Source organism: Drosophila arizonae, chromosome 2, assembly GCF_054131065.1.
Source record: "Drosophila arizonae isolate 15081-1271.41 chromosome 2, UAZ_ARI_1.0, whole genome shotgun sequence".
Classification (NCBI taxonomy): domain Eukaryota; kingdom Metazoa; phylum Arthropoda; class Insecta; order Diptera; family Drosophilidae; genus Drosophila; species Drosophila arizonae.
In genome coordinates this window covers 34,441,375-34,467,401 of record NC_142922.1, presented here as the reverse complement: position 1 = coordinate 34,467,401, position 26,027 = coordinate 34,441,375, and the positions used below count along the sequence as shown (strand labels likewise).

General features: G+C 38.4%; 1 protein-coding gene across 6 annotated transcripts in view; it reads right to left on the bottom strand.

Moving 5' to 3' along the window:
* Snap25 (Synaptosomal-associated protein 25kDa) overlaps positions 1-26,027 on the bottom strand; it is a 207,751-nt gene that overhangs the window by 40,168 nt on the left and 141,556 nt on the right. For all 6 annotated transcript variants that reach the window (XM_089461738.1, XM_089461743.1, XM_089461741.1 and 3 more), the window contains one exon: positions 23,698-23,815. In XM_089461738.1, coding sequence (XP_089317864.1) covers positions 23,698-23,815 — 118 coding nt within the window. The remainder of the gene's footprint in view (positions 1-23,697; positions 23,816-26,027) is intronic.

Sequence of the window (26,027 nt, the reverse complement as noted above, 5' to 3'; positions counted from 1 at the left end):
GTTGTTCGGAACGGACCCGAAAAATGAAAACGCATCAGCAAAGAGGACGAATCAATATCACCGCTAATCAATTTATGCACAAAAACAATTCTTAAAATTGTTCCGCGATTGATTACCGATAGTCGATCAATTAGCTACTATGGTAAGACGATAATCGTAAATTACTGTCCCAGCTAAGACTCCTTAAGGCAAAAACAAGAAACTGTTTTTGGACCGATTCGATACGATCCTGATACAGTTTGTGCTGCGGAGACCATATAACTGAGCAATACCCTAAGATGGGACGCACAAGCGATATAAATAAATGCTTTGTAATAAAAGGATCTTTAAATTCCTTAGACCAACGTTTAATAAAGCCAAGCACATGATGGTAGATATATGAGCTTTGTCAAAGAAAACACCAAGATCTTTGACTGTAAAGATGCTTTTTAAGGAAATGTTACTAATTTTATAGTCAACAATTAGAAGAACGGTACGACTGAAGGTCATTGTTATACACTTTGAGCAATTCAGGTCCAACTGGTTTGCCACACATCAAAGTTGGAATGCATTTAGGTCATCTTGAAGATGAAGATGTCCATTTGCACTGGAGTAGGGAAGGCAAAGTTTGACATCATCCGCATACATAAATATAGTAGAATAAAAGATACATCTAGGAAGGTCAATATATGTATGTGTATTGCGAACTGTTAATTCGAACATCATTTTTCTGCAATTCACTCAGCACTCTAGTACATACATACGTATATATTAGAACAAGTAAGAAGACTCTAGTTGAGACTACTCGACTAGGAGATACCCTGAACCCTCTAATCTGATATTTTAATCACTCTGCACTTCTTTTCGGCACACATACATACACACGAATGTATTAGAACTCGATCTGCTAACTGCGCAGTAAGCAGCGACTGCGCTTGAGTTGCGCTGCAGTGTGGGCAACATTATAAGAATTTATTTGTTTAACAATTTAATTTCTAGACGTACAATCTTAATGAAACTTTCAGAACATAATCATAGTGTTCAAATGTATGTACATTCCAAGCCAAGTCTCTAGTACTTGAAATACGCCTTTTACAAAGGTGAGGGTGAGGGGCTGGATATAAGGGTAGTGGGTAAATTACAACAAAAATCGAAATTATATAAAATACATATAAGTCTACATTTAAAATTTGGAAGCTCTAGCTCGAAAGGTGTAGGAGATATAATTAAATAACTAACTTTCGATAAGGTCTTTAATCGGTAATAAAATATCGGAAGTAGTTATCGATATATAGAGAAAAACTTGATATGCGCGTGATATACACGGACCTTTTCAAGTCTCTAGCTCTTATATCTTCTGAGATCGACACGGACGGACGGACGGACAGACAGACGGACAAGGCCAAATCAACTCAGCTCGTCGCCCTGATCAAGAATATATATACTTTGTGGGGTCTGCCACGCCTCCTTCTGCCTGTTACATACATTTCAACAAAACCATTGTACCCTGATTTCCCATTTTCAATGGGTTCAGGGTATAAAAATATGTTAATATGACTTTTCATTGAAGAGCTTGTTTAAATTTACAAAACCTTTAAATTTTGTAGTTTTTACTACCTAAAATAGTCTATATCTTTTGAGTTCCGCCGAGTTCCGAGCATGGGCTTATACATACGTGTTACTGAATATGTCCTCTTTAATATCAATATAACTTTTGGTGCCCCTAGGTACCCCTTTGGGTTTCTGTATCAAAAAACTAACCCAATATCGGCATAAAAACGTACTAAATTTACTAAAAAAGGTCACATTTGTCTGTAGCTGCATGCAAAACGAAAAATTTGAGTTCATTGGTAAAATTTGTTTTTTCACAAATTAATTTTAACAAAAAATGTTTTAGTTTTTCATTTAAAAACATTAAATTTGGGACAAACATCACATTTTTCATGTTTGAGGTTAGACAGTGAAGAGCAAGAGCAGGGCAAAGCAAAGCAAAGCAAAGAAAGACAAGGCAAAGGCAAAGGTCAAGGGTCAACGCTGTAGAATGCTTGCAATAACAAATGTTGGGCTCCAGCAGGACTGTACGAAAACGGTATCTGGGCAAATACCATAACATCGCCTTGCCTGGAATCCAGCAATAAGGCGGGGAAGGGTAGAGCAGTCTGAATAAACGAAACACAGGACCCGTTATATGCTGCCGCCTACGCAGCCGGCGGCGCGTCAACATAGAGTATAAAATAGGCATGGGCTCAGCCTATTTTTTCGACGAGACATGGAAAGTGAACGTACAGCAACAGACGGTGCGGAACTGGATATCGGTCGGGTGCACCCAGCAAATCCTTGGTTGGGCTGAGTGGGCACATCGGTCCACACTCGGAGCACGTCTGAGTCAGGTGCGGCTGCCACCGATGAGCCTGCCTTTCACCCGCTGTGTGACCCGGTGAGACGCCTGCCTGGATCTGGACCCGTCGTCAAGTGTAGAGTCGAGTGCGGCCACGTCCGGCTCATAGTCGCCAGCGCGGAGTGCTTTGAGCAAGTTGAATAGTAGGAATGGAATGCATATCCGAGCGAACCGCCGGTATAAAATAGTATATATTCTTGATCAGGGCGACGAGCTGAGTTGATTTGGCCCTGTCCGTCTGTCTGTCCGTCCGTCCGTCCGTCCGTCCGTATGTATGAACGCGTCGATTTCAGAAGATATAAGAGATAGAGACTTCAAATTTTTTTTTAAATGTCCGTAATTACAGCGCGCATATCAAGTTTATCATTAAAAATCGATAACTCATCCCGATCTTTTTTTATCGATAAAAAACCTTATCGAAAACCAGTTATAAAATTGTATCTTCTACACCTTTATTGCTAGAGTCTCCAAATTTTTAATGTATGCTTATATGCAATTTATACAATTTCGGTTTTTGTTAAAATTTACCCCCCACCCTTAAATTCACCCCCTCCCCATCACTTTCGTAAAAAGCGTATTTCAAATACTAGAGACTTGTGCTTTGGCAATTACATGCATTTCCATGTTATAATCATAATCTAAAAGTTTCATAAAGATCGTACGTCCATAAAAAAAGTTATTAAACAATTAAGTTCCCATAGTAAGCGCACACTGAGCCCATGCGTGTTTATGCGTGGGTACTTGTGTGTGTATGTGTTTGTGTATGTGTATTTATGTGGGTGTGTATGTGAGTGTGTATGCGTTTGTGTCTGTATGCGTGTGTGCGTATGTATGCCTGTGTGTGCGTACGTGCGTGTGTGTGTGTGCGTGTTTCTTGTGTAAGCTGAAAGTCGCGAAAAATTATTGAAATATCTATTGCTCCAAGGGTTCAGGGTATCTCGTAGTCGAGCAGTCTCGACTAGAGCTTTCTTACTTGTTTTTGCCTTATTTTTATACCCTGAACCCATTGAAAATGGGAAATCAGGGTATAATGGTTTTGTGAAAAGTATGTAACAGGCAGAAGGAATCATCGCAGACCCCATAAAGTATATATATTCTTGATCAGGACGACGAGCTGAGTCGATATAGCCCTGTCCGTCTGTCCGTCCGTCCGTATGAGCAAAAGGATCGCAGAAGATACAATAGCTAGAAAACTGAAATTTGGCATCCATATGCAGTACAAGTTTGCTTTATTTTTTCGATAACTCATCCGATAACTTTTTTATCGAGAATAATCGAAAAATCGACATTGTTTGTTCAGCCTAATTTGAACACTTTTAGACCTGCCACTCAACTTGCCGCTATTATCTATGTGTATAGTATGCCAAGGTATTTAAACTTTAGGAATGAGATGCATTTCCATTTGTATTTTTCCGGACGAAGGTTTAGCCAATTTGCACATTATACAATTTTCTACGAATTTCCTTACATATTTCGTCATATTTTTATACCCTGAACCCATTTTCAATGGGGAATCAGGGTATAATGGTTTTGTTGAAATGTATGTAACAGGCAGAAGGAGGCGTGGCAGACCCCACAAAGTATATATATTCTTGACCAGGGCGACGAGCTGAGTCGATTTGGCCCTGTCCGTCTGTCTGTCCGTCTGTCCGTCTGTCCGTCCGTCCGTCTGTCCGTCTGTCCGTATGTATGAACGCGCCGATTTCAGAAGATATAAGAGCTAGAGACTTCAAATTTTTTTTTAAATGTCCGTAATTACAGCGCGGATATCAAGTTTATCATTAAAAATCGATAACTCATTCCGATATTTTTTATCGATAAAAAACCTTATCGAAAACCAGTTATAAAATTATATCTTCTACACCTTTATTGCTAGAGTCTCCAAATTTTTAATGTATGCTTACATGCAATTTATACAATTTCGGTTTTTGTTAAAATTAACCCCCCACCCTTAAATTCACCCCCTCACCCTCACTTTTGTAAAAAGCGTATTTCAAATACTAGAGACTTGTGCTTTGGCAATTACATGCATATTCATGTTATAATCATAATCTGAAAGTTTCATGAAGATCGTACGTCCATAAAAAAAGTTATTAAACTATTAAGTTCTCATAGTAAGCGCACACTGCAGCCCATGCGTGTTTATGCGTGGGTGCTTGTGTGGGTATGTGTTTGTGTATGTGTGTGTGTATGTGTGTGTGTATGCGTTTGTGTGTGTATGCGTGTGTGTGTGTGTATGTGTGTCTGTATGCGTGTGTGTGTATGTGTGCCTGTGTGTGCGTACGTGCCTGTGTGTGTGTGTGTGTGCGTGTTTCTTGTGTAAGCTGAAAGACGCGAAAAATTATTGAAATATCTATTGCTCCAAGGGTTCAGGGGATCTCGTAGTCGAGCAGTCTCGACTAGAGCTTTCTTACTTGTTTTTTGTAGTTTTTACTTCTGCATTTCGGGACAGAAAATCTGCATGAAGCATTTGTCATTTTTATCAAATTTATCAAATATCTGTCACCATCTAAAACTTCTACCACCAAAAATGTACTAGAGATCCGCGCCTCGGAGCACGCACACCTGAGCACCACGATCACGCTCCGAAGGTCCCACAAAGACAGTCCCACCACAAGAGAAACCATCCAACAATCAAAGTCCCACAACACCGGCCTCACCGCAGCGCAGCTGCCGCCCACCACGCAGTCAGCAAACGCGTGCATGCGCCACCGTATGCATACACAAAAATGCGCAGAATAACCAGAACAACAGCCAAGGAGCCAAGGGCATCTCTCAGTCGAGCAGTCTCGACCCGAGTACTCTCACTTGTTTCATATAGCCTTTTGTGCAAAGCTATCTTTCACCAAGGAATAATACACCAGAATCAAAGATAATTCGAAAACTCTCACCTCGGATCGGTATACTTATCTTCGATTCATCTACCACACGTATTTCAGCTACAGTCGCACATCAATTGTCAGCATCAACGTCTGCCACGTCAGCGTTAAATTTTCGTAGAATGACGTCACGTTTCTGCTGCTCACTTCACGTATTGATAGTCTTGACAAATTCGGTTTTGTAGGCCCAAAATCGTACGCCACTGCTCCTCCGAGAACGTAGGAGGTGGTGCCGATCCCACTTCTGATGTCGGGGCGATGCGTTTCTCATTCTGGTTTTCTATCATAGCTGCGCGTAATAACGAATTCCCGGTGTGTCGCTAAACTCTTCTTAATGATCTTTCTCATTCAATAGTCATTCCAAGTGTGTCTTCTCTTCTACTCGTAAGTTCTAATCATGGTCGCATATTCTTGTTCATCGAAAGCACAGCGACCCTGCTGCGAACGGCATGACTAGCCGTCTCGCTCTCACCCAGCGACACCCGGGACTACGTTCAGCAACAGCTATTGTTGTCTCTCTCTTAGTGACAGTGCATGCTTTAATTGCACCACAATACTAAATCAATCGATTAACACGATATCAAGATATCTAATTGCAATTTCAACAGTGTAATATCGCACTGACACGACATATATATATAAATATATATATATATATATATATATATATATATATATATATATATATATATATACATATATATATCTTATAAGTTTAAAGAGTGAGCCACCATTCCCTTTTGATACCCATTGAAAATGGGATATCAGGATATAATGGATTTGTTGAAATGTGTGGGCGCATTGGAGTGCGAACTGCTAGCTGCTGCCAGTCGGCAGGAGCGTCAGGGGCCCCCAGGCGTTAGTGGGCCGTCTTCAGGACGAAGACAGCCAGATGACGGCGATCGTGGCCATTGGAGCCACTCAGCAAAAAACTACGATCAACACGGGACCCTCAAGCAGGTTTATCAACGAAAGGCTTGTTGACAGACTCTGAGGAGTGGGCGTGGTGCGCGCTACACGGCGGTGCATATGCTTGGCGGATGGCAGTTGCAGTCAGGTGCACTCGCAGCTGGAGACGAGGATCAGCCTGGGGAGTCAGCAAATTCAGATCCGTTCCTGACTCTACCAGGCGTGATCGACGATCTGGTGCTAGGATAGGATTTCTTGGCCAGCATGGGCACCATACTGGAGTGTGGCGGCGTACTCCAGCTGGAAGAGTATTGTGCTAAAGGCACGCTAGGTTCGCTTGAACGATCTAGAAGTCGTCAAGATTTGGTTTTGTAAGCTCCGGCGGTTCGCTCGGAAATACAGGCCACTCCTACTATTACTATCACCTGGACCCGAACGGCACCTCGGCTGATGGTCATCGATGATCGTCGTGCGTGCGACGCAAACCATTTGCAGAAACAGGCCGACTATAGTCGAACCTTGACCCCTTTCCAGTAGCGTATTCAGTATTCCCGTCGATGTGTGGAGCAACATGTATATGCATGTATATGTATGCATATAAATGCACAGGTAATACATACGTTCATATACACTAATACGTGCATACCTATATTACGATTACCATCTAACCGTAGTAGGCTTCAGCTTCATTGATCTTCCATCGTTAATCAATCCCAGAACAATTTTAGGAATTGTTTTTCTGCACAAATTGATTAGCGGTGACATTGATGCGTCCTCTTTGCTGATGCGTCTTAATTTTTCGGTTCCGTCCCGAACAACCAGACATTATCGTTTGCTTCATTTACCTGTGTGCATTACTTTGGTAAATGCATGCATATCCATGTTATAATCATAATGTAAAAGTTTTATGAAGAAAGTACATCCACAAGAAAAGTTATTGAACAATTAAGTTCCCATAGTAAGCAACCATTGCAGCCAATGCGTGCTTAAGCGTGCGTGTGTGTGTGCATGTGCGAATAAATATTGAAATATCAGTTGCTGGAAGGGTTAGGGGATCTCGTAGTCGAGCAGTCTCGACTAGAGATTTCGTACTAGTTTTTTTTAAACTATGGCTCAAACAAGTTGGTGTGAAAAATATAAGTAAAATATTATTATTATTATTATTATTATTATTATTATTATTATTATTATTATTAAGAAGTTACAATTAATATAAAATTAACTCTAACTTAAGTCGCTGGCAGCAGGGGCCTTCGGCTGGATGGTGTTTATTGTGATTATAACTTATTTTAAATAAGTATATACAGATTTTATTTTATAATACCAATATTTCTATATTTACATTTCATATTATTATACCCTGAACCCATTTTCAATGGGAAATCAGGGTATAATGGTTTTGTTGAAATGTATGTAACAGGGAGAAGGAGGCGTGGCAGACCCTTGATCTCTTGATCAGGGCGACGAGCTGAGTTTATTTGGCCCTGTCCGTCTGTCTGTCCGTCTGTCCGTATATATGAACGCGTCGATTTCAGAAGATATAAGAGCTAGAGACTTCAAATTTTTTTTTAAATGTCCGTAATTACAGCGCGCATATCAAGTTTATCATTAAAAATCGATAACTCATCCCGATCTTTTTTTATCGATAAAAAACCTTATCGAAACCCAGTTATAAAATTATATTTTCTACACCTTTATTGCTAGTGTCCAAATTTTTAATGTATGCTTATATGCAATTTATACAATTTCGGTTTTTGTTAAAATGTACCCCCCACCCTTAAATTCACCCCCTCACCCTCACTTTTGTAAAAAGCGTATTTCAAATACTAGAGACTTGTGCTTTAGCAATTACATGCATATTCATGTTATAAACATAATCTAAAAGTTTCATGAAGATCGTATGTCCACAAAAAAAGTTATTAAGCAATTAAGTTCTCATAGTAAGCGCTCACTGCCGCCCATGCGTGTTTATGCTTGTGTGTGTATATGTATGTAAATGTTTGTGTATGTGTGTGTATGTGTTTGTGTATGTGTGTGTGTATGTGTGTGTGTATGCGTTTGTGTGTGTATGCGTGTGTGTGTGTGTATGTGTGTCTGTATGCGTGTGTGTGTATGTGTGCGTACGTGCGTGTGTGTGTGCGTGTTTCTTGTGTAAGCTGAAAGACGCGAAAAAGTATTGAAATATCTATTGCCCCAAGGGTTCAGGGGATCTCGTAGTCGAGCAGTCTCGACTAAAGCTTTCTTACTTGTTATACTCATTCACGAAAGTGAATCAGTATATTGGTTTTGTGCAATGTCCGTCTTGCTGTCCGTCCGTCTGTCCGTATGAACGCAATCTATTTCGGCGCTATTGAAGCTAGAGACTTGAAATTTGGAACACATAATCGTGTATATCTCCGATTTATAAAGTGTTAAAATTTTCCCGATCCGCCCACTAGGGGCGTGGCAAATCGGAAAATGCATTTTCCGATATACCAGAAATCATGTTTGTTGAAGAGCTAGAAAGCTGAAACTTGGTATGTAGGTCCGCGTTGACCACCCAAGATCACGAGCTATGGCGGATATATCTACGCCCATTGGGGGCGTGGCAAATCGGATAAAACTGTATCTCCTAAAGTTGTAAACCTAGAATGCTGAAATTTTGCACGTCAGCTAATGGTATGATTCTATAAAGTCTGAAGATAAATTATAAGTCTACGCCCGTTGGGGGCGTGGCAAATCGGACCTGAAGATATAGTGATTTTTTAAATTCTCCTATATTTTGGACACTATTGATGGCAGAGACCTCAAATTTTGTATATATACTCGGACTGATCACCCAAGACCAAAAAGTTTTGTCGGATATATGTCCGCCCACAGGGGGCGTGGCAAACCGCAAAAGTTTATATCTCCTAAAGTATAATAGCTAGAAGCTTCAAATTTGGATAGTTGAGTTACTGGTAGCCTCCTCTATCGATTCCCCAAAAATAATTTTTACGCCTCTTTAGGGGCGTGGCATATCGAAAAATACCCTGTAATTTTCACATTTTTTTAGGGTAAGCATTCAAACTTTGCAGTTAGGGTAACGTTATCTCTTTCTAAAAACTGACCAAAAATGAGGTGTCTACGCCCAGTTGGGGCGTGGCAAATCGGAAAAACCTGTATATTCTACAGTATTAGAACGAAACTTAACTACTAAATTGTTGATGGGATGTGAATGAGTATTCCGCAGTCGGTAACGCCCGACTGCAACGTTCTTACTTGTTATACCCTGAACCCATTGAAAATGGGAAATCAGGGTATAATGGTTTTGTTGAAATGTATGTAACAGGCAGAAGGAGGCGTGGCAGACCCCACAAAGTATATATATTCTTGATCAGGGTGACGAGCTGAGTTGATTTGGCCCTGTCCGTCTGTCTGTCTGTCCGTCTGTCCGTCTGTCCGTATGTTTGAACGCGTCGATTTCCGAAGATATAAGAGCTAGAGACCTCAAATTTTTTGTAAAATGTTCGTAATTACAGCGCGGATATCGAGTTTATCATTAAAATTCGATAACTCATCCCGATCTTTTTTTATCGATAAAAAACCTTATCGAAAACCAGTTATAAAATTATATCTTCTACACCTTTATTGCTAGAGTCTCCAAATTTTTAGACTCATTCACGAAAGTGAAATGAGTATATTGGTTTTGTGCAATGTCCGTCTTGCTGTCCGTCCGTCTGTCCGTCTGTCCGTCTGTCCGTCTGTCCGTCTGTCCGTATGAACGCAATCTATTTCGGCGCTATTGAAGCTAGAGACTTGAAATTTGGAACACATACTCGTGTATATCTCCGATTTATAAAGTGTTAAAATTTTCCCGATCCGCCCACTAGGGGCGTGGCAAATCGGAAAATGCATTTTCCGATATACCAGAAATCATGTTTGTTGAAGAGCTAGAAAGCTGAAATTTGGTATGTAGGTCCGCGCCAACCACCCAAGATCACAAGCTATGGCGGATATATCTCCGCCCATTAGGGGCGTGGCAAATCGGACAAAACTGTATCTCCTAAAGTTATAAACCTAGAATGCTGAAATTTTGCACGTAAGCTAATGTTTTAATTCTATGAAGATGGGTGAAAAAATTATATATCTACGTCCCTTAGGGGCGTGGCAAATCGGACCTGAAGATATAGTGATTTTTCGAATTCTGCTATATTTTAGGCACTATTGATGCTAGAGATCTGAAATTTGGTATATATACGCGGGTTGATCACCCAAGTCCAACGAGCTATGGTAGATATATGTCCGCCCATAGGGGGCGTGGCAAACCGCAAAAGTTTATATCTCCTACAATTTAAGAGCTAGAAGCTTCAAATTTGGATAGTTAAGTTACTGGTAGCCTCCTCTATCGATGCCCCAAAAATAATTTTTAAGCCTCTTTAGGGGCGTGGCATATCGAAAAATACCCTGTAATTTTCACATTTTTTGAGCGTAAGAATTCAAATTTTGCATTTAGGTAACCGGTTACTCGTTCTAAGAACTGGCTAAAATTGAGGAGTCGACGGCCACTAGGGGCGTGGCAATCGGCATTTACAGTGCCCGTATCGCGACATTTATATGCGTCAGCCATCTATTTATGCATTTGTACATATAAATAAGCTTAATAGATATTCATAATACAAAAGGAAACATTTTTATGAATTTAAAAAAATTTAAAAGAAGCTAAAATAACAAAAATTTGCAATTTACAAAAAAGTGTTTTCCGCGGGATTTGAACTCGCACCCAACCCAAACAGCATGTTTGTCAAAATAGCTAAAATAATGGTCGTCGGCGCTTCAGCCTACAGCACCACCGCGTCGTTTCGATCAATAGAAGTTAAAACGAAATCACATTATTGTTATGACGCCACATAGCAAAGAAAAGCCAGAGTGGTGGCTGGAAATTCAAAAACAATGCAAAGACAAATCAATCGCAACGAGATTCTTAGAATATGCTAGAGTACGCATTTATGTGTGCATACATACACACATACAAATGAGCGCGTGTATAAGGCTGGAATGCTTGATGCTATGCGTGCAGACTTACATATATACATATGTATGTATTTGCATATATGTATTTGAGGGCTATTTAAGAAGAAACAAATTTAAACTTATAAAATTATTCGACTAAGAAAATGAAAAGTATTAAGTGCCATTCAGTCAAGCTCGCACCTTCCCAATAAAATATCTATTTTATAAAAAACGAAAAATGTATGAAAAAAAAAAAAAAAAAAAAAAACATAGTAGAGGTTCGAACCTCCCTACTCTAACGTTACTTGCGTCGCCCTTAGCACCCGCGCCATTGCTTTGCTCGAGCACTCAGCTGCTAAAATAGAATAGCTTAATAAGAGAGCGTCATCAGACAAAACTACAGTAACGGCTAGAAAGTCCAGAAATCAATCGAAATTCTAAGAATGTGAGAAAAGGCGCGCTTCTGTCTGTACGCATAGAATAGACGATGAGTGTGTGCACATGTATAGTAAAATCGCGCTGATCTGCTGCTAGCTTGAAGCCGGTATCCAATATATGGATATAAATACATGTATATTATTAAAAGTCAAAATTGTATAAATTATATACATATGCATGTAATTTGAATGCAATTATGCAATGATCATAGCAATAGCTATCGATGATTTTCCCATTTTAAATGGGATCATGCCCTGTTTTTTGTTGCGCACTAGACTTGAAAATTGCACTATATACTCTGGTTGACAGCGTTTGGGCTGTGAATGAGTCTTCTGCAATCGGTATCGCCCGACTGCAACGTTCTTACTTGTTTATATATGCTTATATGCAATTTATACAATTTCGGTTTTTGTTAAAATTTACCCCCCACCTCTCAATTCACCCCCTCACCCTTTTGTAAAACGCGTATTTCAAATACTAGAGACTTGTGCTTTGGCAATTACATGCATATTCATGTTATAATCATAATCTGAAAGTTTCATGAAGATCGTACGTCCACAAAAGAAGTTATTAAACAATTAAGTTCTCAAAGTAAGCGCACACTGCAGCCCGTGCGTATTTATGCGTGGGTGCTTGTGTGTGTATGTGTTTGTGTGTGTGTTTCTTGTGTAAGCTGAAAGACGCGAAAAATTATTGAAATAGCTAGCACTCCAAGGGTTCAGGGGATCTCGTAGTCGAGCAGTCTCGACTATAGCTTTCTTACTTGTTTTTATTTAATTTTTTTCATAGGAGGTGGTATGTTTTAGATTTTTTCAGAAACTCAATTATCTTACGGATGTTAATCTCGGTTGGGTTTGCTAGGATGGATAAGGGGCAGGTGTTTTGGAAGATTTAGGTATGCAGGTTAGAGGTTGCGGGGCAGTCGTAGACAATGCGTATTATATTAATGTTTGTGGTTGTGTGACAGTTGGGGCAAGGAGGGGTGTTGTCAGGGTTGTTATAGTGCCGTTGTGCCATTCTTGTCCACACACCCTAGTCTTAGCCTTAGAAATTTTATTTGATCACAGCGTGTGATGGTCTATATTTTTTTAGATAGTTTGACGTGTTGGATAGGTGTGTATTTCATCTCTGGTACCATCGGTGCAGAGCTCTATGTTCAGTTTAAGTTTTTTTGAGAGTTCGTTATTGAGGAGTTTGTTTATGTCTGTAGTGTTAAAGTTAGGGGTATAGTGAAGGGGCATATAAAATGTGTCTTTGGCTGCACTATCGGCTAACTCGTTCCCTTTAATGCCGCAGTGGCTAGGGATCCAAAGGAGTTTTATTTTTGAGTCAGATTGGGTAAGCAGGGTTCTAATAGTTGGGGGATAAAAGTTATTGTTAATATTGCGAATGGATTTTATGGATGCGAGGGAGTCGGAGCAAATTATATACTTTCCAAGTCTGCTTTTGATCAGATTTATTGCATCGAGAATGGCTATGGTTTCAGCTGATAGGATGGATGAATAATGGGAAAGGATGCATCTTTTCAGGATTTCGTTTTCGATCGTAATTGCAGAAGTGGCTGTGTTGTTAAGTAAAATATATGCACAAGGAAATGCAGCAGAATAAAATCGCTCAGAATGAAAGTGACGAGGAAGTAGATATGGAAAATCTTTTCTCTTTTTAATGAAAATGCATTACGATGTTGTGCTGGGTATCTTCTCTACAAATTATAACAAACAAGTAAGAAGACTCTAGTCGAGACTGCTCGACTAGGAGATACCTTGAACCCTCTAATCTGATATTTTAATCACTCTGCACTTCTTTTCGGCACACATACATACACACGAACGTATTAGAACTCGAACTGCTAACTGCGCAGTAAGCAGCTACTGCGCTTGGGCTGCGCTGCAGTATGGGCAACATTATAAGAATTTATTTGTTTAACAATTTAATTTCTAGACGTACAATCTTAATGAAACTTTCAGAACATAATCATAGTTCAAATGTATGTACATACCAAAGCACACGTCTCTAGTACTTGAAATACGCCTTTAACAAAGGTGAGGGTGAAAGGGTGGATATAAGGGTGGGGGGTAAATTACAACAAAAATCGAAATTATATAAAATACATACATTTAAAATTTGGAAGCTCTAGCTCGAAAGGTGTTGGAGATATAATTAAATAACTAGCTTTCGATAAGGTTTTTAATCGATAATAAAATATCGGGGGTAGTTATCGATATATAGAGAAAAACTTGATATGCGCGTTCAAGTCTCTAGCTCTTATATCTTCTGAGATCGACGCGTTCATACATACGGACGGACGGGCGGACAGACAGGGCCAAATCGACTTAGTTCGTCGCCCTGATCAAGAATATATGTATATACTTTATGGGGTCTTCCACGCCTCCTTCTGCCTGTTACATACATTTAACAAAACCATTATACCCTGATTTCCCATTGGCTCAGAGTATAACAAGTAAGAAAACTCTAGTCGAGAGTGCTCGACTAGATACTACCCTGAACCCAACAAATAAAAATGCCCATTTAGTATCTCTGAAATTTCAATTTCGATGTATTTAAAAATATAAATAAAATACCAAACTCATTTAATAAAATATAAAAATACCAAAACTAAACGAAACTAACTGCTGATGTGATTCTAAGAATCTGCTAGAATAACCAAACTATTAAAAACGCACATTAAGTATGGTTCAAATTTCAATTTCGATGTATTTAAAAATATAAATTAAATAGAAAACTCATTTATTAAAATATAAAATATTTTTAAACAATTATGAAAAATTAACATCAGCTGCACCGGATCGGGATTCGAACCACGACTTCTCGATCAAGCGTCATGCAGCTAACACACTACGCCACCTCACTTCTGCAAGTGGCGCTGGAAAAACTCAAATAGATTCAATGCTGCATCTGCCATCTACCAAAACTAAACGAAACTAACAGCTGATGTGATTCAACGAATGTTTCTAGAATGTATGTGTGCACACGCATACGATGCTGTTGTAGCTGCTGCACGTGTGTTTGTTAATTGTCCAAATATTTGATTATTTTTTATTAATTTTTGACTGAACGGAATTTAATGAAACTTTCAGCATATGATCTAGATATTAAATTGAATATTTGAGAAATAAAAAAAAAAAAATAAAAATCATTCACAATTAGCTATAGTAGCATCTGACTTGAACTTGAATGTTTTTACTCGATAAAAACATAACGGGATGATTTATCGAATTTTAAAAGCAAACTCGACGTCCGCGCTGTATATACGGTAATTTTAAAAAATTGAAGTCTCTAGCTCTTATATCTTCGGAAATCGACGCGTTCAAACATACGGACAGACGGACGGATGGACAGACGGACGGACGGACAGACGGACAGACAGACAGACGGACAGAGCCAAATCGACTCAGCTCGTCGCCCTGATCAAGAATATATATACTTTGTGGGGTCTGCCACGCTTCCTTCTGCCTGTTACATACATTTCAACAAAACCATTATACCCTGATTTCCCATTGAAAATGGGTTCAGGGTATAAAAAGAAATGAGTTAACAAAAGACAAAAGGATAGGATCGAGAAATCACTACACAACATTGGCAACAAAGTGTATACCAGTGCTTATGCCTAGTCACTGTGAGTGATTTCACTGAGATAAGCTAAAAGTAAAGATTTTAATTTAAGAAGATTTTATTTTAAGGAAAATGCGTGATAATATTTATTAAAATTAACACATAGAACATGAAACGCACTGTGCAAACAATAATCCCTAGTGCACACAGGTAAATGAAGCGGACGATAATGTCTAGTTGTTCGGAACGGACCCGAAAAATGAAAACGCATCAGCAAAGAGGACGAATCAATATCACCGCTAATCAATTTATGCACAAAAACAATTCTTAAAATTGTTCCGCGATTGATTACCGATAGTCGATCAATTAGCTACTATGGTAAGACGATAATCGTAAATTACTGTCCCAGCTAAGACTCCTTAAGGCAAAAACAAGAAACTGTTTTTGGACCGATTCGATACGATCCTGATACAGTTTGTGCTGCGGAGACCATATAACTGAGCAATACCCTAAGATGGGACGCACAAGCGATATAAATAAATGCTTTGTAATAAAAGGATCTTTAAATTCCTTAGACCAACGTTTAATAAAGCCAAGCACATGATGGTAGATATATGAGCTTTGTCAAAGAAAACACCAAGATCTTTGACTGTAAAGATGCTTTTTAAGGAAATGTTACTAATTTTATAGTCAACAATTAGAAGAACGGTACGACTGAAGGTCATTGTTATACACTTTGAGCAATTCAGGTCCAACTGGTTTGCCACACATCAAAGTTGGAATGCATTTAGGTCATCTTGAAGATGAAGATGTCCATTTGCACTGGAGTAGGGAAGGCAAAGTTTGACATCATCCGCATACATAAATATAGTAGAATAAAAGATACATCTAGGAAGGTCAATATATGTATGTGTATTGCGAACTGTTAATTCGAACATCATTTTTCTGCAATTCACTCAGCACTCTAGTACATACATACGTATATATTAGAACAAGTAAGAAGACTCTAGTTGAGACTACTCGACTAGGAGATACCCTGAACCCTCTAATCTGATATTTTAATCACTCTGCACTTCTTTTCGGCACACATACATACACACGAATGTATTAGAACTCGATCTGCTAACTGCGCAGTAAGCAGCGACTGCGCTTGAGTTGCGCTGCAGTGTGGGCAACATTATAAGAATTTATTTGTTTAACAATTTAATTTCTAGACGTACAATCTTAATGAAACTTTCAGAACATAATCATAGTGTTCAAATGTATGTACATTCCAAGCCAAGTCTCTAGTACTTGAAATACGCCTTTTACAAAGGTGAGGGTGAGGGGCTGGATATAAGGGTAGTGGGTAAATTACAACAAAAATCGAAATTATATAAAATACATATAAGTCTACATTTAAAATTTGGAAGCTCTAGCTCGAAAGGTGTAGGAGATATAATTAAATAACTAACTTTCGATAAGGTCTTTAATCGGTAATAAAATATCGGAAGTAGTTATCGATATATAGAGAAAAACTTGATATGCGCGTGATATACACGGACCTTTTCAAGTCTCTAGCTCTTATATCTTCTGAGATCGACACGGACGGACGGACGGACAGACAGACGGACAAGGCCAAATCAACTCAGCTCGTCGCCCTGATCAAGAATATATATACTTTGTGGGGTCTGCCACGCCTCCTTCTGCCTGTTACATACATTTCAACAAAACCATTGTACCCTGATTTCCCATTTTCAATGGGTTCAGGGTATAAAAATATGTTAATATGACTTTTCATTGAAGAGCTTGTTTAAATTTACAAAACCTTTAAATTTTGTAGTTTTTACTACCTAAAATAGTCTATATCTTTTGAGTTCCGCCGAGTTCCGAGCATGGGCTTATACATACGTGTTACTGAATATGTCCTCTTTAATATCAATATAACTTTTGGTGCCCCTAGGTACCCCTTTGGGTTTCTGTATCAAAAAACTAACCCAATATCGGCATAAAAACGTACTAAATTTACTAAAAAAGGTCACATTTGTCTGTAGCTGCATGCAAAACGAAAAATTTGAGTTCATTGGTAAAATTTGTTTTTTCACAAATTAATTTTAACAAAAAATGTTTTAGTTTTTCATTTAAAAACATTAAATTTGGGACAAACATCACATTTTTCATGTTTGAGGTTAGACAGTGAAGAGCAAGAGCAGGGCAAAGCAAAGCAAAGCAAAGAAAGACAAGGCAAAGGCAAAGGTCAAGGGTCAACGCTGTAGAATGCTTGCAATAACAAATGTTGGGCTCCAGCAGGACTGTACGAAAACGGTATCTGGGCAAATACCATAACATCGCCTTGCCTGGAATCCAGCAATAAGGCGGGGAAGGGTAGAGCAGTCTGAATAAACGAAACACAGGACCCGTTATATGCTGCCGCCTACGCAGCCGGCGGCGCGTCAACATAGAGTATAAAATAGGCATGGGCTCAGCCTATTTTTTCGACGAGACATGGAAAGTGAACGTACAGCAACAGACGGTGCGGAACTGGATATCGGTCGGGTGCACCCAGCAAATCCTTGGTTGGGCTGAGTGGGCACATCGGTCCACACTCGGAGCACGTCTGAGTCAGGTGCGGCTGCCACCGATGAGCCTGCCTTTCACCCGCTGTGTGACCCGGTGAGACGCCTGCCTGGATCTGGACCCGTCGTCAAGTGTAGAGTCGAGTGCGGCCACGTCCGGCTCATAGTCGCCAGCGCGGAGTGCTTTGAGCAAGTTGAATAGTAGGAATGGAATGCATATCCGAGCGAACCGCCGGAGCTTACAGAACCAAATCCTGGCGTCTTCTGGATCATTCAAGCGAACCTAGCGTGTCTGTAACACAACACTCTCCCAGCCGGAGTACGCTGAGCCGCACTCGGGCATTAAGTGGCAAGAAAATATACATTACGTTCAAATCTAAATCACAGGGCCTTCAACAAATAAATTTGTTGGCATGAACTCACAGTCGGCTGAAAAAAGGCCAGCTTAGACTCGAGATAAACCGAAGATTCGTTACAATATCATAAAATAAGTTAATTAATTACCTTTATTTGAAATTTAAATTGATTTGATGAAACAACAATATCAAACTCCTGATTTAGTATTTCCCGGCCAATGACAATTGTTAAGGCAGTTGGATACATGCCTCTTTTTATTCCCTTAAACCATTGAAAATGGGAAAGCAGGGAATAATGGATTTGTTGAAATGTATGTAACGTGCAGAAGGAATTGATCTTTTTTTTTTTTTTAATGACCGTATTTATAGCCCGGATGGCGAGTTTACCTATAAAAATCGATAAATCATCCCGTTGTGTTTTTATCACAGCTCGCAAATGAGTGTAATCGTTTTATCTTATATGCTCTGCTTCGTAACATAACCGAAAAGATCATGCAGACACGATCTCGCTCTGAGCGGCTCTCTTTGTTTTGTTTAGAATCGGGTTTTGTCAAGCGCTTTACAATGTACATGTACTATGAGCATTTGTATGCCTGTGTGCAAAAATCTCGCTGCCTGTAGCACAATTAGAGCCCTTGTGAAGTGTGCAAAACGCTTTACACTACTTGTCCGGTCTATATGTTCTGTGGTTAGTGGCCAGACGTAACAAAAACAGTTTCTGTCTGAGCCTTTTTTACTGTGTGAGTGAAAAATACTTATTTGCAGAAAAAGTGTCAACACTCATTTGCGAGCTATGGTTTTCATAGATTAAAAACCTTAAGAAACAAGTCAGATACCAGCATAGCTAATTGCGAATGATTTGGCTTTTTTTTTTTAATTTATCAAATATTCAATAGACTATGTAGACCATATGTTGAAAGTTTCCTTAAATTACGTTAGGTCTATCGACGTTAAAAAATAACAAAATGTTTGGCCAATTAACAATTTTTGTTTATTTTTATGTTTTCAAAATATTTAATTTTCTCAATTGCAACTAGTAAAAGTTCCTTATGTCATTAGTTTTTGCAATACATATGTACATCCATAAGTATAAATATAGTTTTAGATCCGGAACATTACCCCCACTCCTATATTCACCCCCTTACCCACATATTTGTAAAAGGCGTGTTTCAAATACTATAGACTTGTGCTTTGGCAAATACATGCAAAACTATATTTTATTCATAATCTGAAGGTTTCATGAAGAATGTACATCTACAAGAAAAGCTATTAAACAATCAGGGGATCTCGTAGTCGGGCAGTCCGTACTAGAGCTTTCATACTTGTTATTATATTTATTTTTAACTAGTTGACCCGTCGAACTTCGTACCGCCTAACAATCAAAGAATGTCGTGTTACCTCTTAGCTGAACTAATTTAGGCTTTGATGAACGTAATACAATAATACAAATAATAATGGCAATGTCATTTTACCACAAACCGGGCGTTTCACCAGAGAACTTTAATACGCCACAACGCTGGCAAACAACGTCCATTGGACCAATGCAAACTTAACGATGGCAGATGTAGTCGATGATGCAAGCATATCGAAACGCTGCTCGATTTAAATCAATACTCAAACCATTTCTTCTTGCACTTCGAAGATTATTCCTTTGTTCATCTGTATGATAAGCTCGGCGATTTCTCGTTTCTAATTTAGCCGTTTCACGGGCTACCTCTCTTTGCTCTTGTGCACGAATTAAGGCCCTTCTTTGCTCCAAATTAAGGCGGCGCTCTTCTCAGGCGATTTTTCGCTCTTCGTCAGATAATTGATTCACGATATTCCGTTGCCTAATTGCATTACGGGTCCGCTGGGAAAGATTAGATCTTCTAGGACGCGGCATTTTTATTAATAGTAATACTGAATATGCACTCACACAAAACCACGTAAAACAATCGAGACATATATAATAGCTTATCAAGAAAAATCATAAACAACCTATGAATAAAATATTATATATCTACGCCTACTAGGGGCGTGGCAAACCGGACCTGAAGATATAGTGATTTTTCGAATTCGGCTATATTTTGGACACTATTGATGCTAGAGACCTGAAATATGGTATATATACGCGGGTTGACCACCCAAGTCCAACGAGCTATGGTAGATATATGTATGTATGTCCACCCATAGGGGGCGTGGCAAACCGCAAAAGTATATATTCCCTACAGTTTAAGAGCTAGAAAGTTCAAATTTGGATAGTTTAGTTACTGGTAGCTTCCTCTATCAATGCCCCAAAAATAATTTTTACGCCTCTTTAGGGTCGTGTCATATCGAAAAATACCCAGTAATTTTCATATATTTTGAGCGTAAGCATTCAAATTTTGCATTTAGGTTACCGGTTGCTCGTTCTAAGAACTGGCCAAAAATGACGAGTCTACGGCCACTAGTTGCATTTATAGTGCTCTAATCGCGGCATTTATATGAGTCAGCCATCTATTTAATAGATATTCATAATACGGAAAGAAAAAAAGATTTTTATGAAATTAAAAAAATATAAAAGCAGCTAAAATAACAAAAATTTGCAATTTACAAAATGAGTTTTCCGCGGGATTTTAACTCGCACCCAAGCCAATTAGCATGTTCATGTCAAAATAACTAACCCCTTCGTTTCGAACAACAGTAGTTAAAACGAAATCACATTATTGTTATGACGCCACATAGCAAAGAAAAGCCAGTGTAGCGGCTGGAAATTCAAAAACAATGCAAAGGCAAATCAATCGCAACGGGATTCTTAGAATATGCTAGAGCCCGCATTTATGTGTACATACATACACATATACAAATGAGCGCGTGTATAAGGCTGGAATGCTTGATGCTATGCGTGCAGACTTATACCATTAACCAGAGAACACATAGACTAGACATGTAGAACAAACTTTTTAACACCGAAAAAATGCGCTGAAGAGACCGGACAACTTCGTATTTGGTCGGCTCGGTCTTCTGAGGCTCAAGCAGTGAAATTAAGGCACGACAAAATCAGTGTGCTGCGACTGCTGCCAAATGCATTACCAAATGAAGCACGGCTGTGCGCTCTTATTCCCTTACTCACTCTTTCCTTCTCTTTATGGTCTCTCGAATAGCAGCAGCGCACAAAAATTGAAAATTGTTCGCGACGATCTCAGCTCGTTCCTTATGAGTGAAAGGTATTCCGAAATTTGTAAAGCGTTCGCCACGTTCATACAAAATGTTTGCGTTTTCATGATGATTTCTAAGACTATCTAAAGCTGACTAAGTTATTTTACTTGCATACACCTGTATATGTATGTACATATATGAACGGGTGCTAGGGATCGAAAATCGCATCCCATTTTGCCCACTGAGTTTAATCAGGTATTACATTTCCTTAAAAATGCATTCTGATAGGCAAACCCACAATCATTGAAATGAAATCAGGAACTAAAGATAACCGCAAATTACCCGCTAGTCACTATACCACACACATATACATATGTGTGAGTTACTCGCCGGCATCAAAGTATTGGGAAGTGCACTTGCTGGGCTTTAAAAGTGCTACAGGCATACTCATGCTCATAGTACACGTAGCAAAGCACAGTGTGTGTGTGCTCATCATGAAAACATTTTCATTATGAGCAACAACGCTTTTATACCCTTCCCACAAATAATAACGAAAACGGAAACATTTTGCATGAGCATGGAAAATGATTTGAAGAGTTAAGTATATTTTTCACACAGAAGGGAAGAAGCCCGAACCTAAAAGTGAAGGGCCAAGGAAATACAAAGTGGTCTGGAAGATAACGCTCGAAAAAAATTTGCAAAACGCTTTACACTACGTGTCCGGTCTATGTGTTCTCTGGTTGGTGATATGAATCTACATTTAAAATTTGACGGAAGATGTAGCAGCAATAATTATAATTATTTGTGACCAGATTTTTAATCGAACAAAAAAATAACCGAACAAGATATCGATTTTTGGAAACGAATAAACTCGATATCCGCGCTATATATCTTTTGAGATAGACGCGTTCAAGCATGCAGATAGACGGTTAGACGGACGGACAGACAGACAGTCAGACGGACAGGGCAAAATCGACTCAGCTCGCCGCCCTGATCAAGAATATATATACTTTGTAAGGTATGCCACGCGTTCTTCTGCCTGTTACATACATTTAACAAAACCATTACGTATGCACAGTGACGAACTAAATTATTGGCACAGCAAGCTTTTTAAACTTTAAAGCAACTTTCGAACTGTTTGTTTTTTAACGTTTTTTTAGTGAAACAAAAAATGTACTAAAAAGAATTGGTTATTTAATAAATATTAAATAAATATTATGTATTTAATTATACAGTAAAAATATTGCGAATAACTTCAACGTACTTTTTTTATACCCTGAACCCCTGAATCCGTCTGTCCGTATGTTTGAACGCGTAGATCTCAGAAGATATAAGAGCTAGAGACTTGAAATTTTTTCTTTCGTTCGTGTGTATAGCACGTGCATATCGAGTTTTGCTTTTAAATATCGATAACTAGCCCCGTTATTTTGTTATCGATTAAAAACATTATCGAAAACCAGTAATAAATTTATATCTCCTATATCTTAAAAGCTAGAGTATAATTTCGGTTTTTGTCAAAATTTACCACCCACCCCTAATTCACTCCCTCACCCTCACATTTGTAAAAGGCGTATTTCAAATATTAGGGACTTGTGCTTTGGCAAATACATGCATATCCATGTTGTTATATGTTTATGAACTTTGCAGATTGCGGGGTTCCTTGAAGCTTCGAATAAAAAATGGGTTTCTTTCCATAATCTCTCCAGTTTATGCATATAATTTGCCTTGATCATGTCTCTTTTAGCTTAGGTGCCATTATTAAGAAAAGTAAAAAAAATATGCTGAATTCTTACAGAATTTTCTATATTAAAGTTCAAATTTGCGAAGCTTTAAATAAAGAAACATAACATATAGTGAAATTGCAAAATGATTTTGCCCAATCGGTCAAATTGTTAAAAAAAAAAAACCAAAAAGTACTAAGTATGCCAATAATTTTGTTCAGCAAAATCGAGGTTTATTTTTGGTTATTCAATTTTTTTTAAATGTACGATGAAGTTGTCGGAATACTTTTTGTTTTGTATAATTTTAAAAATTCCCTTTCTATTTGGTTAATTTTCATTAAATTATTATTAATTAATTTAATTAATTTTCATTAAAAAAACGTTTCAAAAATTGCTATAAAGTTTAAAAACCTTGCTGTGCCAATAATTTAGTTCGTCACTGTACATTGAGTATCCAAAATGTCACAAAGGAACAAGAAGATACCATAAATTATAATATTACATCATATCAGAGGGTGGTCCTTCATAAATATTTTGTCACATTGTATTTACATACAATTTAATAACAACATTGAGCTGAGTTTCTTATTAAGGGGGTCGTGGATAAAATGTTTTAAAATATTTGATATTCTACAGTTTTCCAGGCTAAGACAAAATCGTTAGAAATCACTTGGATAATTTATTTTAATAAATTTGAAATAAATGTATTTTATGATCTTAAATGGCAATGAATGTATTGAATTGACAAAAAAATATAATTTGTGTTGATATTATTCAGAAAAATGTCTGTTTAATATTTACTTATTGCAGGGTAGTACACAAATGCCGCAACATTTTTCCATCCCACTCAGGTTTTTTTCAGCCTCTCTCATGTCGGCATTAATTTGATCCATGCCTTCTTCAATTCGGTCAAGTTGTTCTAAAAAGAAATATAAATGATATATTTTGTACCGATTATCATTGACTTACAAATAATACGTTATTATATTCTGAACCCATTGCAAATGGGAAATCAGGGTATAATGTATGTAACAGCAGGCGTGGCAGACGCCAAAAAGTATATATATTCTTGATCAGGACGACGAGCTGAGTTTGACCCTGTCCGTCTGCCTGTCCGTCCTTCAGTCAGTCCGTCTGTCCGTATGTATGAAAGTGTCGATTTATCGATAAAAAAAGATCGGGATGAGTTATCGATTTTTAATGAAAAACTTGATATGCGCGCTGTAATTACGCACATTTAAAAAAAAAAAATTTGAAGTCTCTAGCTCTTATATCTTCTGAAATCGACGCGTTCATACTTATGGACAGACGGACAGACAGACGGACAGGGCCAAATCAACTCAGCTCGTCGCCCTGATCAAGAATATATATACTTTGTGGGGTCTGCCACGCCTCCTTCTCCCTGTTACATACATTTCAACAAAACCATTATACCCTGATTTCCCATTGAAAATGGGTTCACGGTATAAAAACAAGTAAGAAAGTTCTAGTCGAGGCTGCTCGATTACGAGATCCCCTGAACCCTTGGAGTAATAGCTATTTCAATAATTTTTCGCGAGTTTCAGCTTACACAAGAAACACGCGCACACACGCACACACACACATACACAAACATTTACACACACATATGCACAAACACATACACACACAAGCATAAACACGCATGGGCGCAGAGTGCGCTTACTATGAGAACTTAATTTTTCAATAGCTTTTTTTGTGGACGTACGATTTTCAGATTATGATTATAACATGGATATGCATGTAATTGCCAAAGCACAAGTCTCTAGTATTTGAAATACGCTTTTTACAAAAGTGAGGGTGAGGGGGTGAATTTAGAGGTGGGGGGTAAATTTTAATAAAAACCGAAATTGTATAAATTGCATATAAGCATACATTAAAAATTTTGAGACTTGCAATAAAGGTGTCGAAGATATAATTTTATAACTGGTTTTCGATAAGGGTTTTTATCGATAAAAAAAGATCGGGGTGAGTTATCGATTTTTAATGATAAGCTCGATATCCGCGCTGTAATTACGAACATTTTACAAAAAATTTGAAGTCTCTATCTCTTATATCTTCGGAAATCGACGCGTTCAAACATACGGACAGACGGACAGACAGACAGACGGACAGGGCCAAATCAACTCAGCTCGTCGCCCTGATCAAGAATATATATACTTTGTGGGGTCTGCCACGCCTCCTTCTGCCAGTTACATACATTTCAACAAAACCATTATACCCTGATTTTCCATTTTCAATGGGTTCAGGGTATAAAAAACAAACAAACAAAAACAATGCGCTTATTTCCCATTGAAAATGGGTTCAGGGTATAAATTAAACAATTAAGTTCTTATAGTAAGCGCACACTGCATGCGTGATTAGCCGTGGGTGCTTGTCTGCGTGTATGTGTGTGTGTATCCGTGTGTGTTTCATGTGTAAACAGAAAGACGCAAAAAATTATTGAAAGAGATATTTTTTAACAACTATAACGTATAACTTATATGCAAATCGAAATATATTGTGTATATAGCAAACAGTACCTGTGTGTAAAAACTTCTACATGCTACAAGCTACAGACATTTTACAAGTAATAAGTGAAAATTTAATAAAGAGTGTTGTAAGGAGGCTCGCCCGCGACCCACCTCACATTAGATGTAATTTGGTAGTCGTTAAAGTTTAAATATAAGAATGGATGTGAAATAGAAGTTATGATTTTGAGTTAGTAGTATGTAAGCATAGTATTAATATAGAGTAGAGTTATGATTTTGAGTTCGGTTCAATTAGATGTAATTTGGCAGTCATTTTTTGCAGAGGAGAGCAGCAAAAGCTGCAGAGGCAGAGTTAGTTAGTTTTCGGCGCTTGAAAGCGAAAGACGGTTTTGAAAGCGAGTGTTCGGAATCAGTAATCGCGAGGAGATAAAAGATATAATCACGAGTTGGACAGGCGAGCGTAATGCAGTCTAAAAGTAAGCGCGGACTTGCCAACGAATTGGGACATTGTAGTTATCGCAGTAAGTTTGTAATAATAAATGGAGTCAAGAAACGAAATTTAACATCTATATGTTAGTTGCTGGTGGCGAACCTAATAATTAACGAGTAGCTTGAGTGCCCATACTAACTCCCGCACCACGT